Source organism: Cetorhinus maximus, chromosome 1 (genome assembly GCF_964194155.1).
Source record: "Cetorhinus maximus chromosome 1, sCetMax3.hap1.1, whole genome shotgun sequence".
NCBI lineage: Eukaryota > Metazoa > Chordata > Chondrichthyes > Lamniformes > Cetorhinidae > Cetorhinus > Cetorhinus maximus.
The window spans coordinates 76,288,938-76,304,750 of NC_135879.1; the positions used below are offsets into that span (position 1 = coordinate 76,288,938).

A 15,813-nucleotide genomic window follows, 5' to 3' on the forward strand; every position below is an offset into this window, starting at 1 on the left:
ACCCTCAAAATGCAAACTTCAACAGATATGAGATATACTAACCACAATAAATGTACTAAAATACACCAACACTCAACTGACAAAGCCTCTCTTCCCACACTGTATTTTTGGTTTAACATGACTGCTTCTGCTGAGGCGGGTCAAGGTGACAACACTGTACAGAGTGAATCATTAATAGGCTTTTCGAAAGAACTGGCAGTCCTATATATTGATCTTGAAATATTTAACTCTCAATATTATATCAGGATCCTTAAAGCAAGCCAACTTTTCACCCCTGCAGCTTTTTGTTGTTGTAGTTCTTCTTTAAATTTAGTCATGTTAAAGCAAGTCCAACTTGGGAATTTTTAAGAAAACAATTACAATCCACCTCAATCATTTTAGCAAACTTCATGTATACATTAGGGAAAAAACAATATTCACTGCAAACAAAGAAAAAAAAACGCAGAAAGAAAATCCTTCACACTGACCCGCTTTGTAGATGGAATTCGAAGGCAGTCTTCCTCAACTTTAAAACCACAAATCAAACCCACTTCTGTAATGAAATCCAGGTATGCTCTGTATTGTGTGCTTTTGGTCTGTCTTCGACAGTACTTTCCATAAAAATCAAAGAAACAACAAGGCAGGACAAAGTAGCGGCATGAATAGGATGACCTGCAGCATAAAATGAAATAAACTCCTGAGTCTTTTTGTACTATAAATGCTTTGCAGTCACATTCAATTGGAGGAACTACATGGCATTTATTTTCATTTAATCCATCACAGGGACCCCAAAACCTTTTTATTTTGGTTTAAACCTTCCTCATTAATTTATTCTGTTTTGGCACACACAGATATTAAAGCAATGGTTTATCTATGGGTATAAACCAACACAGCTGGAACGAAGGTGCTGAATCAATGCACATACATCTGGCAATCTGCTTCTGTAGCAATAAGAAAGAGAGAGATGAAAGAAAGGAGTTGGACAGAAATTTATAAACAATGTTGTACATTTCAAGTGTATCTGTTTTTAGCTGTCCTCGTTAAACAATTATTTATTTATGTTTACACCATGAGGTAATGGTAAGTGTGAAGTTACAAGCACTAATACATGGAAGGGTAGGCAGCATCGTGAAACAAACATGTTGCACATTGCTACATTGAGCGAATCATAACTTTCAGAAAAATATGCAAATTACCTTGCTGCAACAACAGGAATCCATGGTGTTAGCTCATCTAAATGGTTGCCAATTATCCAGTCCACATCCGGAAAAAGGAAGTCATCACTTGGTGTAATGGCACATTCCTAGTAAAACAGCAGCAGCTTATTATTTCACTCTTCCTACAGAGGCATGGATTGTCTACTATTGCGGAAGTTCAATTCTAAGTTGACAGTCCTGCCTACAAGAAGGATGCATCTCTGATCACTGCTGGTTTTCCAAGATCAGGGTCATTCATATTTATTAGGCAGCCTCCACAGCCTTTGTTGCAAATCTGCCTGCAATGGGTGGGCTAGAGTTTGGCCGCAGCAGGCCTCTGGCAGCTGGCCTATTTGCTGATAAAAGAACTTTGAAATTTCATTTTAAAAAGCATCATGATTGGTCAATCAAATCATGCTGATATGGACTGCATAGATTTGCTAACCCCTTAAAATTTAAATAATCCTCTGTCATCAATGGCAGTGGTAGTTACCAAACATAAATGGGTGTTCTTTATGACACAATGAGCTAAAAAGCCTGGAAGTGGTGAGGGAGAGGAGAGAGCTGGCAGAGTAGCTCCTGAAGAATTGTCTGCCTAAGCCTACTTGCATCTAAGAGATCTGATAACTGGAATGGAAGATCTAGGCCATAGTCGAAACATAATTTCTAACTGTTGCCTCTTTTGGAATAGGTGTCCCACTTTGGTTACCAAGTTTGGTACTCATAAGTAAAGTTCTGCTCCTACTCTGTATTCAAGCTGGAACCCGCCATTCTTACCTTGAGTGGCGCACAAGTGCTTTCTAACATGGTTGATTCTTAATTAACTGCCTTCTGAAGCATATGAAAGCAGGGCAACTAAGGGTCAACAATAAATGTCAGCAATGCCACATGTCAAGGATTCATTTTTTTAATATAAAATTTAATTTGAGCAGATCTTTTTCAGTGTGGCAAGGAACCTTTTTTTTAAAAAAAAAATGACAAATTTTATGCTCATTAATTTGAGAGAAGTTATGGAACATTTTCAGGCACCAAGCATCAGCTTTAAGCACTCTCAGTTAAAATAGAACTACACAGTGAACTCCCTCCAGTTGGCCTCAGCAAGGTGCTTCAGCAGACAATTTGACAATTTTCCACAGTGAAATTGCCACTTTGGTGCCAATTTTGAGAGTGGCAACTAAACCGAAACAGAGACTAACCAAAAACAAAAATACCTGAAAAAACTCAGCAGGTCTGACAGCATCTGCGGAGAGGAATACAGTTAACATTTCGAGTCCGTGTGACTCTTCATCAGAACTAAGAAATATAGAAATGAGGTGGAATATAAGCTAGTTGAAGGGGGTGGGACAGGTAGAGCTGGATAGAGGGCCAGTGATAGGTGGAGGCAAAGAAGAGATTGCCAAAGATGTCACAGACAAAAGGACAAAGGGGGTGTTGACGGTGGTGATATTAGCTGAGGAATGTGCTAATGTTGACATTACGGGTAGAAAGCAGGACGAGTAAGTGACAGATAGCCCTAATGAGGGTGGGGTGGGAGGAAGGGATCGAAATAGGCTAAAAGGTAGAGATAAAACAATGGATAGAAATACATTTAAAAATAATGGAAATAGGTGGGAAAAGAAAATATATAAAAATATATAAATATAAAAAATTATAAATTATTAGAAAAGGGGGAATCGGAAAGGGGGTGGGGATAGGGGAGAGAGTTCATGATCTAAAGCTGTTGAACTCAATATTAAGTCCGGAAGGCTGTAAAGTGCCTAGTCGGAAGATGAGGTGCTGTTCCTCCAGTTTGCGTTCAGCTTCACTGGAACATTGCAGCAGGCCAAGGACAGACATCTGGGCATGAGAGCAGGGTGGTGTGTTGAAATGGCTAGTGACAGGGAGGTCTGGGTCATGCTTGCAGACAGACCGAAAGTGTTCCGCAAAGCGGTCACCCAGTCTGCGTTTGGTCTCTCCAATGTAGAGGAGACTGCATTGGGAGCAGCGAATGCAGTAGACTAAATTGAGGGAAGTGCAAGTGAAATGCTGCTTCACTAACCAAACTGGTTTTACAAATAGATAGTTAGGTTGGATCTGATCCCTAATTTTTGGGCCGCTATTTTACGTGGGTGGGACAATTAAGGCCTGCCCAGTGTGACGTGAACCTGGAAGCGCTGAGCGCTTCCTGTACGGGCGGGGGGAGTAGGCTGAGTCAGGGCCCCACCCCCGCTCGCCGGCCCAAAATTTCTGGCCCTAGTCTTATAGACGAAAGACTAATCTCTGATCCGCTGTATTATCTAGTACCCCTTGCATTCCAGGTTCTCCTAGTGCATGCCATCCTTGAAATTCCTGTGTTAACCTGAAGATAACAAAGGTAAACCTCTGTTGGGAGGAGACAGATGAGTTGCTTACGCATTAAAATGAAGTATAAAAATACTCTCCACTTTTGACACCCAATGTCAGATAATTGTTTGGAATACAAACAGAACAAAACACTTTGTTCAGCCTCTACGATGTGTATTAGCGGTTGCTCTAGCCTGCACTACTGTGAATTCTTTTCACACCTGCCATTCTTAGCACTCGAGAATGATAAATTTGTACAGTTTTATACTGTGGACTCGAGGCAACTAGAGACTGAATGAAAATTGTGCATACTTTTTTTGTAGCATTCTCGAAGGTAGATTTTAGAAATTCATGCCTCCCACTGTCCCCATGAATTGTGCTTTGTAAATTCATATTAGGAAAGTTTTGTGAGGCTCTGCACACAAATTCCTCTATTCCTGCTATTTCAAGGGAGAATGGGATAGATACTTATGCATGATTTTAAAGGATTAATTATAAATACAAAACACCAAATCTAAAATAATTATACTTGCTTTGCCATTTATCTAGCTAGATCAGGCTTTAAGTTACTATGACAGTAGAAAGCAAGTACTAGAGCTTTGAGTCTAATATGTAAGCAAATTTACAATGTAGGAAAGAAACATACACTAATACATATCTTCTTCTTACCTTGAGACATGTCTGTGGACCATACATATCCCAAATCCTCCTCTTCCTCACATCTATGCCTCTACCAGGATGCTAAAAGGTAACGACAAGCTGAAACATGCAACATTTATTCAATCACAGTACTTTTTTTAAGACACTTCACACAACTTAATAAGATGTAATGTTTTATTGCACAATTTAATAGTTCCTTTTTCGCAAGATAGAATCATCATGATACAACTCGAAGCTTTATAAAAACAGATTTTTGCCTTTCAGACAGCACAAGTTTGTTATCCATAGTCATATGGCATTGAAAAGCATTTATTGTGTTTAAGAATATATTAATTCACCATGTAATATTTTCAGTCAGAGGCTGGATCACAGGCTCAAAAGTGGATTCAAGGATATTGCCAATTTCCCCCTTCAAAAATGTAGGATATGAAATTCCACTATAGCACGAACCCTGTCCCATATTCAGTCCCATAATTATTTGCTCAACCTACAGCCTCATCAGACCATGGCATCATATCACTTTCAATAAATATATATTCTCAGGCCTCTACCACTTGTTGAAGGTACGAGAGCAGACTAGATGACTCTTGCTTAATTCTTCCTTCCCCACCTCTGAAAGGAAGTTCCTGTGCACTGCTGGATGGTGTGGCTGACATCTACCATTCTGGCAAATTTCAGAATATTCAGTTTCCTATCTTTGCATGGCAATTGTTACAGTTTCAATGTCATTTGTCCACTACTCTTGCTTGCAGTGGGAAAGCATTTGCAAACATATTGACCCAAAATTTTGCAAACTTTGGTGTAACCACAGCATAAGAGGTGCACTCTTCTTTTTTTTGTCCTGAGGAAATTTGCACTTAACAGACTTACATGGAAATATGCAGAACATTCTGAATGGGTGCAACTTTACACTCAAAATTTAGAAACAGCAAGACCCAAAGTTACTATTTTTGTTTTATACCCATATTTTATTTTATTATTTCTCCTGATACCTGGACCATATTGTCGAGATGCTTGAATTTTTTATGGTATCAAATCTGTTACATTAAAAAGAGAAAAGCTTTCATAATTGCATTGTGCATACATTTGGATGGCTCCAAACTTCCTAGAACATCAATTAACTTAAGGAGGGATGTAAAGAAGGAATATGGTGTATATGGTGTATATTTTGAGCTTTCCTCAGGCTCTGCTTGTTTTTGCTGGTTTCCAGTGTAAGTTGCTATCAGCAAGACCAAAGTGGAAACTAGTGTGAACAAGATGGGTTGTTTGCAGTCAACAGTGCTATCTAGATTACAATTAAATCTTAAAAAGACCCAGTTACATCATTAGTAGTTCACCACTATCATTCTAACACCTATGTCTCTTAAAATATATCAAATTTACAATTTTAATTAGAAGGCTGCTGGGCCAGATTTTTGCTGTGCGCAGCAAACACATGGCTGGCTTACATTTGTCCAAAGGCTTTCAATGGGGTTTTGCATGCCAAGTTGCATTCGAACAAGGCAGCTGAGGCATCTAGGACCTGTGAGAACAGAGCAAGTACCTGAGTACTCCTTAACCAAGCAAATTGAAGATTCTTTAATGAGCAGTGCAATCTAAACCAGGAAGGGCAACTTATAATAATGTAATAGTAAATCAAATGTCATATCAGGTAGAGAAAGCAAAAGGGAGGGGGGAAAAGATCAGATTAAGAGAGAAAGATAAGTTTAGATAAGAAAGATAACAGAAAAGTTGAAGAAAATTATGTACTTTTTAAAATGATTCTCGAATAATACTTAAAATCCAAAGGAGTGAACTTCCACACTAGTTGATTTTCAGTGCCAGAGAAGTTATTTAGTTGGTAATTAAGACTTACTATGCTATAAAAAGGGTACTTAGAATGGAATGGAATAGACTCAATTGTTTTTTTTGGCAGAGAGTTTGGTCCATATCAATGTTATTAGTACAGGTACTTCACACTGTTCAATATATTTGAATGGGGGCCCAGACAGTGAGATGCCATTATTGCACAGCTGATGGACAGAATTTTCCCGAGGGCGATTTGGGGGCGTGGCTCGCTCACTGACGAGAAAATAACGCGGGATGATGTCGGGAGGAACCCCCAACGTCATCCTGGTCCATTTAAATTTTTAGGAAGGCGGGCGGACAGCGAAACCAGCTGTCCACCCGCCGACCTGTCAATGGCCAATTGAGGCCATTGACAGGATAATTAAGATCATTAAAGACCCTGCCCGTCCAACCTTAAGGCTGGCGGGCAGGCCAGGAGCCCCAGCGAGCTTCTGATAAAACATGAAACCTCATCCACTGGAGGGATGAGGTTTCATGTTCGCGTTTAAAAACTTTAATAAAGTTTCAGTGCTTCTTATTAACATGTCCCATCTCGTGTGACATTGTCACATGAAGGGGACATGTTAATAATGTTTTTATTTTTCTATTTTTAGAGTTTTTTAACCTGTCACTAATCTCTCTGAGTCAGCACTTAGTCTCAGGAAGCAGTGCGCTTTTTTGCACGCATGCACGAAACAGCGCACTTTGACAGTTGGGGAATCCTGCCCCCACTCCTGCACAAGAAGCACATAGCGTTTCCCGTTGGGCAGGGCACTGGGTGGGCCTTAATTGGCCCACCCACTCAAAATGGCGGCAGGCCCCGTTTTGGCGTCTGGGGTTGGCTGCCCGCCCGCCACCCAAGCCAGTGGGGCCCACCCGCCCGCCCACCAAGTGCAAAATTCTGCCCTATGGAGGGGGGCCACATCTTAGGCTGCAACTTCTGGATTTTTACATTTAACTGTGCACTTGGCAGAAGTTGCTTATAAATAATGGCAAGTTCCATTGGCTTCACCATTATTTTTAGTACAGCAAATCTGCCCCATTATATTTATTGAATTCACCTATTGCAAATATTAGTTTTCTCAATGGTTTCATTTTTAAAACCTACAGATATCAGTGTTTGGACCTATGGGCATAGATGAACCTCAAGCTCATTGACTTATTCTCTCTAATACCAAAACATTTCTTGATTGAAACAGAGAGTTACAAAACATGGAATCAGAATCATTATAGCACAGAAGACAGCATTCGACCCATCGTGTCTGTTCTGGCTCTAAGGAGCAATTCATGCACTCCCCACATCCCTCCTTTCCAGATATTTAGAAAATTTAGAAAAATGTAGAAAAATTTATGGCACAGGAGGCCACTCTGCCCATTGTGTCTGCACCACCTGAAAATGAGGCCCCTCCCCGTCTAATCCCATTTTCCTGGAAGTTACGGGACTTCAGGTGCATACCCAGACACATTTTAAAATGAGTTGAAGGTTTCTGTCTCTACTGCCCTTTTAGGCAGTGAATTCCAGACCCCTGCCACCCTTTGAGTTCTTCACCTCCCCGCTAATCCTTCTACCAATCACTTGAAATCTATGTCCCTGTTAAGAAAGAGAGAGTGTTTAAGTGAGTTATATTTGTATTTGTGGATGTTAGGAATAAGTCTTAGCTTTCAAGTTTAAGTTTGATTTGTATTTCTGTATGTGTGTGTTAAGAAAGGTCAAATGGAGTTTTAGTTTCACTTTAAAAGGCTGCTTGCATTTCTAATGAAAAGTTTACGACTCCTATAAAGTAAAAGTAAACACACAAGGGTAGAAAGAATAGTGCTGTTCCTCCCACAGACCTAAAGAAACAGCAGTTTTAAGTTCAGTTGAAGCCAGGGCCCCGGAGAGATACTGGACACTGGGAGAAGGAACTGCAGAACAGAAGGTCCCAAGCGAAGAAAAACCCCAAAAATCCAGAGCAGTGGAAGAAGAGAAAGTCCTAAGGAGACCTCGTAGTCAAAGGAAGGATAGGAACTTGGGAAAAGGTCCTGTTAGGTAAAGTTAAGAGTGAGGGGCAGAGAGAAAGGCTCCAAGCTTCAGATTTAAAGTGAGAACTGCTTGCAAGAAGCAAGAAGGTTCAAAGGGACAACTGAAGGTTTCTAATTATTTGTTATGGGCATGTGAAGCAGTGGTGTACTGTTAAGGCTGAGTTGGTGAGAGAGTGCATGGAAGACAACTTGATGCATGTGGTGACCCAGGGAAGAGGATTATCAAAGGAGAGTTTGAAACCCTGGAGGTGAACCCTTGTGGAAGGTGTCTGAGAAAAAACATCAGTTTGAGAGAAGATTCCAAGGCAAGGTCTTGGAGAGTGGAGATTGAAAACCCTGTGTGAAGGACAGAATTCAGTGAGACTGGTTGGCTCACAGTGTGACAAGCATTTGAAGGGATTTGAGGAGAGATCCATAGCATCTGCTTGAGGTGGCATCTGTCATTTGAGGTCAGAGTGTGGTGTGTCTGGCCACAGGGTGCCATAGGTTACTGTGTAAATTAAAGTATAAGATAGCTTTTGTGACTGTGCTATCCTTACAAATCTGTGTATATCTGTAAAGGTTTAGTTGTGGGTGAAGGAGTATTGTAATATAGTTAATCTTTTCTTGTTGAATAAATGTTTTATTGTTTTGCAAAAAGTTCATCAGCTGACTCCTGTGACTCCGTTCAGTAAATACTCTCCACATATTTAAACAAAGAAATAAAAGGTAGGATCTATCAGGCTGGGTTCGACCCTGGGATCAGGCTTGTCCAGGGGTAACCTCAGCTGTGATTATAACAGCCCCTTAGTCACTGACCTCTCTACTAAGGGAAATCAATATATTTCGGGATACCAATGACATCAAGGGATACGGGAGTAGTGGAAAAATGTCGTAACAGGTTGATGATCAGCCATAATCTGTTGAATGGTGAAGCAGGCTCGAAGGGCCAAATGGCCTACTCCTGTTCCTATTTCCTATGTTCCTGTGTCCTTTCCACCCACTTTACTCAGGTCCCTCAACCTTATACACCTCAATCAAATATCTCTTCAGTTTATGTTCCAAAGAAAACAACCTCATAGCTGCAATTTTCCAGTCCTATTTTTAAAATCCTTTCAAAAACAGGAAAAATGGCCTCTTACCTACAACTTTATTTACATCTGAAGAATTTATTTTTATTTATTCATGGGATGTGGGCTTCGCTGGCTGGGCCAGCATTTATTGCACATCCCTAGTTGCCCTTGAGAAGGTGGTGATGAGGTGCCTTCTTGAACCGCTGCAGTCCACTGTAGGTACACCAAAGTGCTGTTACAAAGGGGTTTCCAGGATTTTGACCCAGCAACAGTGAAAGAATAGCAATATATTTCCAAGTCAGGATGGTGAGTGGCTTGGAGGGGAACTTCCAGGTGGTGGTGTTACCATCTATCTGCTGCCCTTGTCCTTCTAGGTGGTAGCGGTCCTGGGGTTTGGAAGGTGCTGTCGAAGGAGCCTTGGTGAATTCCTGCAGTGCATCTTGTATATGGCATACACTGATGCTACTGAGTGTTGGTGGTGGAGGGAGTGAATGTTTGTGGATGTGGTGTCAATCAAGCGGGCTGCTTTGTCCTGGACGGTGTCAAGTTTGAGTGTTGTGGGAGCTGCACTCATCCAGGCAAGTGGGCAGTATTCCATCACAAATTGTCCCTTGTAGACGGTGGACAGGCTTTGGGGAGTCAGGTGGTGAGTTACTTGTCGCAGGATTCCCAGCCTCTGACCTGCTCTTGTAGCCACAGTATTTATACGGCTAGTGCAATTGAGTTTCTGGTCAATGGTAACCCCCAGGATGTTGATAGTGGGGGATTCAGTGATGCTAATGCCATTGAACATCAGGGGGCAATGATTGAGTTCTCTCTTTTTGGAGATGGTCACTGCCTGTCACTTGTGTGGCACAAATGTTACTTGCCACTTGCCAGCCCAAGCCTGGATATTGTCCAGGTCTTACTGCATTTGGACATGGACTAATTCAGTATCTGGGTCATCGTGAATGGTGCTGAACATTGTGCAATCATCAGCAAATGTCTCCACTTCTGGCCTTATGATGGAAGGAAGGTTTTGATTAAGCAACTGAAGATGGTTGGACAGAGGGCATTACCCTGAAGAACTCCTGCAGTGACATCCTGGAACTGAGATGACTGACCTCGAACCACCTTCTTTTGTGCTAGGTATGACTTCAATCAGCAGAGCTTTTCCCCCCGATTCCCACTGACTTCAGTTTTGCTAAGGCTCTTCGATGCCACACTCTGTCAAATGTGGCCTTGATGCCAAGGGCAGTCACTCTCACCTCACCTCGGGAGTTCAGTTCTTTCGTCCATGTTTGGACCAAGGCTGTAATGAGGTCAGGTGCTGAGTGGCCCTGGCAAAACCCAAACTGGGAGTCAGTGAGCAGGTTATTGCTAAGCAAGGGCCGCTTGACCCCTTCTATTACTTCACTGATGACTGAGAGCAGACTAATGGGGCAGCAATTAGCTGGGTTGGATTTGTCCCGCTTTTTGTATACAGGACATACCTGGGCAATTTTCCACATAGCCGGGTAGATTCCAGTGTTGTAGCTGTGCTGGAACAGCTTGCCTAGGGGCACGGCAAGTTCTGGAGTCTTCAGTACTATTGCCGGAACATATTCAGGGCCCATAGCCTTTGCAGCATCCAGTGCCTTCAGCCTTTTCTTGATATCACATAGAGTGAATCCAATTGGCTGAAGGCTGGCATCTGTGATGCTGGGGACTTCCGGTGGAGGCTGAGGTGGATCATCCACTCAGCACTTCTGGCTGAAGATTGTGCGAATGCTTCAGTCTTATCTTTGCACTGATGTGCTGGGCTCCTCCATCATTCAGGATGGGGACATTTGTGGAGCCTCGTCCTCCAGTGAGTTATTTAATTGTCCACCACCATTCACAACTGGATGTGGCAGGACTGCAGAGCTTAGATCTGATCCATTGGTTGTGGGATCGCTTAGCTCTGTCCATCACATGCTGCTTCTGCTGTTTGGCACGCAAGTAGTCCTGTGTTGTAGCTTCACCAGGTGACATCTCATTTTTAGGTATGCCTGGTGCTACTCCTGGCATGCCCTCCTGCACTCTTCATTGAGCAAGGGTCGATCCCCTGGCTTGATGGTAATGGTAGAGCGGGGGATATGCCGGGCCATGAAGTTACAGATTGTGTTTGACTACAATTCTGCTGCTGATGACGGACCACAGCACCTCATGGATGCTCAGTCTTGAGTTGCTAGATCTGTTCAAAATCTATTCCATTTAACATGGTGTTAGTGCCACACTACACGATGGAGGGTATCCTCAATGTGAAGATTGGACTTCGTCTCCACAACAACTGTGCGGTAATTGCTCATACCGATATTGTCATGGACAGATGCACCTGCGGCAAGCAGGTTGGTGAGGATGAAGTCAAGCATGCTTTTCCCTCTTGTTGGTTCTCTCACCATCCACCACAGATGCAGTCTAGCAGCTATGTCATTTATGGCTCGGCCAGCGCAGTCAGTGGTGTTGCTACCGAGCCACTCTTGGTGATGGACATAGAAGTCCCCCACATAGAGTATATTCTGCGCTCGTGCCACCCTCAGTGCTTTCCCCAAGTGATATTCAACATGGAGGAGCACTGATTCATCAGCTGAGGAAGGGTGGTACGTGGTGATCAGCAGGAGGTTCCTTGCCCATGTTTGACCTGATGCCATGAGACTTCATGGGGGCCGGAGTCGATGTTGAGGACTCCCAGGGCAATACCCTCCCGACTGCATACCACTATGCCACCACCTCTGCTGGGTCTGTCCTGCCGGTGGGACAGGATATACCCAGGGATGGTGGTGTCTGGGACATTATCTATAAGATATGATTCTGTGAGGATGATTATGTCAGGCTGTTGCTTGACTTGTCTGTAAGACAGTTCTCCCAATTTTGGCACTAGCCCCCAGATGTTAGCAAGGAGGAATTTGCAGGGTTGACAGGGCTGAGTTTGCCGTGTCATTTCCGGTGCCTAGGTTGATGCCGGGTGGTCCGTCCGGTTTCATTTCTGTTTTGTAACTTTGTAGCAACTAAAGGGCTGTAAGTCGTGCCTTACATTTAGCAGAAGATAATATCTAACAACAATATCATTGTTATTACAGACAGCATTAAGGCTCCATCAGTTCAAATTTCACTTACCCCTTCATTGGTCAGGATATGAACCAGTAATCCATTACCACATCCCAAATCTATAAAGGACTGTTTGGCAGTCAGGCCTTTTTCTGCACGCTCATCTTCCCAAAGAACCTGAAATATGACAAGAAGCAACATTAAAATGGCTTCATATGTTGCAGGAAATGGGAAACATATTCTTTTATTCGAAAGAAATCAAAATACAAGCGATTTTTTTTTTGCTACCACCAGATTATATAAGTAAGCATACACCGAATAAGTGTGTTTCTTCTTTCCACAAACTGTTTTCAACCCGCTCTCCATTGTACATACTACTCAATTTGTTCAATATCCTTAATAAAAGGTAGAGTCCCACCAGAGGAAATAGCGACACCATTGAATTCCTTTATCATTTTAAACATCCTGATTAGATGCCCCTCAACCTTCTAAACTCAAGGGAATACAAACAAAGTTTATACAAACTGTCCTCATAATTTAACCCTTTTAAGCTCTGTTATTAGCCTGGTAAATCGGCAGTGCAGCTCCTCCAAGGCCAATATATCTATCCTGAGTAGTGGTGTCCAAAACTGAACACAGTACACCAAATGGGATCTGGCCAAGGCTCTGTTCAACTGAAAGATCGCTCCCTCACTCTTGCATCCATGTTATTATGAAAATTCTTTTAAAATGCATGTTTCTGCTGAGTGGTAGTATATTATTGATGTTCTTTCTATGCTGTTGTACTGAAACATACAACATTTATAGCAAGTAATTTTTATCAAACTTGCCCCATGGTAAATTGGCACAATCAGATTGGCCACCCAGTCTACACACCATCTGATTTCAGTTTTGACTGACATCAAGCAACATTTAAAATGGGAGATTGATCTGATCACATAGGGTGAGTTAGGCTAAAATTACCTCCCTCAAATTTCATGACTTTTCACAAAAAAATATATGCGCAGGAAATGGCCATTTACTGCCACAACTACAATATAGCTCCTGAAGGCGCTGGAAAACTGGCATTCCTCCAGAACATTGTTGTTAGAGTAAAGGCATATTTACAAGGTGAAACAAATCTCTTTACGATACATAGAAGTCTCTGGGATGCACAAAATTTAATGAGTGAAGATCTTATAAACCTGTAAGCAGTATGAATTAAGTCAGTCATAAATTGTTTTTAACTTTTCAGTCATGACTAGATTAGGGCAGTGCAGCAAAGCACAATGGGAGGGCAGAACATCTAAAAGCAGGGCAGAAACCAGCCAGAAGCACTGCAGCAAAGCAGAGATCATGATGCTGTGGAGATAGAATTCAAAAAGTGACATCATATCTAAATCAACACATGGAGAAGCAGCAGAACACAATGGTTTTATAGCAACTATGTATACATTACGTATCTATATATTTGCATATACTATACTTGTATTTAGAGCAATTGATCAATTGGTTCAAAAATCAGAGAACCCAGAGGTAAGGGTGTGGGAGCATCAGGCGGAGAGGCAATAGGACCTAAAGTGATGTCAGCACAGGGGCAGGCTGCACCTGGACTGCATTACGTGGCTGTATGTGGCCGGTACGATTGTCCTGAACTAACACATTCTCAATAGATGTGTCTGTTTCAAATCTCTCTGGCTCAAAATCATTGAGCTGGAGTGAGAATTGGTGAGACTCTGACAAATAAGGGAGGGGGGGACATTATCTGGACAGCTCATTAAATCATAGAATTGCTGCAGCACAGAAGGAGGCCATTCGGACCATCAAATCTGTGCCATCTCATTGCAAGAGTAAATTAGCTAGTCCAAACCCCTGGCCCTCTTCCTTCAGGTGCTTGACCAATTCCCTTTTGAAAGCCACAAATGAATCTGCTTCCACCATCCTTTCTAAGCAGTGCATTTCAGATTGTAATCATTCGCTGCATAAAAAAGATTTTAAAGATGTCGCCTTTTCCTAATCATTTTAAATCTGTGTTCTCTATTTCTAAACCCCTCAGACAATGGGAACAGTTTCTCTCCATCTCCTCTGTCTAGACCGGTTATGATTTTAAACAACTCTACCGAATCTCCCTTTAACCTCCTCTTTTCTAAGAAGAACAATCCCAACTTCTCCAGTCTATCCAGGTAAACAAAGTCCCTCATTCCTGGAACTATTCTCATAAATCTTTTTACATGCACTCTAAAGCCTTCACACCAAGTGCGGTATCCAGAATTGGACACATTACTCGAGTTGAGGTTGAACCAATGTTTTATAAAGGTGCATCATAATTTCCTTGCTTTTGTACTCTATGCCTCTATTTGCAAAGCTCAGGATCTTGTATACTTCTGTAACTGCTTTTTTTAACTAGCTCTGCCATCTTCAATGATTTTTACAAATATACCTCCAAGTTTCTTTGTTCTCGTGCCCCCATTAGAATCGTACCTATTAGTTTATATTGCCTGTCCTCATTCTTCCAACCAAAATCTATCACTTTGCACTTCTCTGCATTAAATTTAATTTGCCACTTCTGGGCATTCTAACAGCCTGTCCACGTCCTCTTGAAGTTTAGCAATATCCTCCCCACAGATAATTATATCACATTTTGTGCCATCTGCAAATTTTCAAATTGTGCACTATGCACCCAAATCAAAAACATTAATACAGATCAAAAAATGCAGTGGTCCTAGTACTGACCCTGGGAAACACAGTGCATACCTTCACCTAGACCGAAAAACAACCATCCACCACTTCCTGGGAATCACTCAATTTAGAATTCATGCTGCTATCTTCCCTTTTATTCCATGGGCTTCAACTTTGCAGACAAGCCTGTTAAATGGTATTTTTATCAAATACCTTTTGGACACCACATCTATTGCATTATGTTCATTAACTCTGTTACCTCATCAAAGAACTCAGTCAAGCTAGTTAAACACAATTTGCCTTTAACAAATCTGTGCTGACTTTTCTTACAATAATCCAACCTTTCCAAGTGACCGCTAATTTTATCCTGGATTACTGTTCTAAAGCCTTTCCCACACCGAGATTAAACTGGCCTGTAGCTGCTGGGTTCTCCCTACATCCCTTTTTAAACAAGGGAGTAAAATTTTCCTGTGCTCTGGAACTATCCCGTTAACTAAGTGAGATTGAAAGACTGTGGCCAGTACTTCTGTAATTTATACTTCTACTTCCCTCTGCATCACAGATTCATAGGAAGTTTACAGCACAGAAAGAAGCCCTGGCTGAAAAACGAGCCACCCAGCCTAATCTATCATTCCAGCATTTGGTCCGTAGCACTATGGGTTACGGCACTTCAGGTGCATATCCAGGCACCTTTTAAATGAGTTTAGGGTTTCTGCCTCTACTACCCTTTCAGGCAGTGAGTTCCAGACCCCTACAGCCCTCTGAATGAAAATGTTTTTCCTTATATCCCTTCTTTCCTTCTACCAATCATTTTAAATCTATGCCCCCTAGTCACTGACCTCTCTGTTAAGATAAATAGGCCCTTCCCATCCACTGTATCCAAGCCCCTCACAATTTTGTACATCTCAATCGAATCTCCCCTCAGCCTCCTCTTTTTCAAGGACGACAACCACAGACTATCAGATCCACCCCATTCAGTCCCAGGTCCTCATCAACTTTAAGTACAGCCGGCCTTTCTAATACCTCCATTTTATCAATTCTTCATCTAG

At 42.0% G+C, this 15,813-nt stretch overlaps 1 protein-coding gene across 4 annotated transcripts in view; it reads right to left on the reverse strand.

Annotated features, from left to right (window-relative positions):
• trmt44 (tRNA methyltransferase 44 homolog) overlaps nucleotides 1-15,813 on the reverse strand; it is a 56,875-nt gene that overhangs the window by 32,047 nt on the left and 9,015 nt on the right. For all 4 annotated transcript variants that reach the window (XM_078542546.1, XM_078542536.1, XM_078542567.1 and 1 more), the window contains 4 exons: nucleotides 12,176-12,283; nucleotides 4,167-4,238; nucleotides 1,176-1,282; nucleotides 468-651 (listed from right to left, as the gene is read on the reverse strand). In XM_078542546.1, the coding sequence (XP_078398672.1) occupies nucleotides 468-651; nucleotides 1,176-1,282; nucleotides 4,167-4,238; nucleotides 12,176-12,283 (471 nt within the window). The remainder of the gene's footprint in view (nucleotides 1-467; nucleotides 652-1,175; nucleotides 1,283-4,166; nucleotides 4,239-12,175; nucleotides 12,284-15,813) is intronic.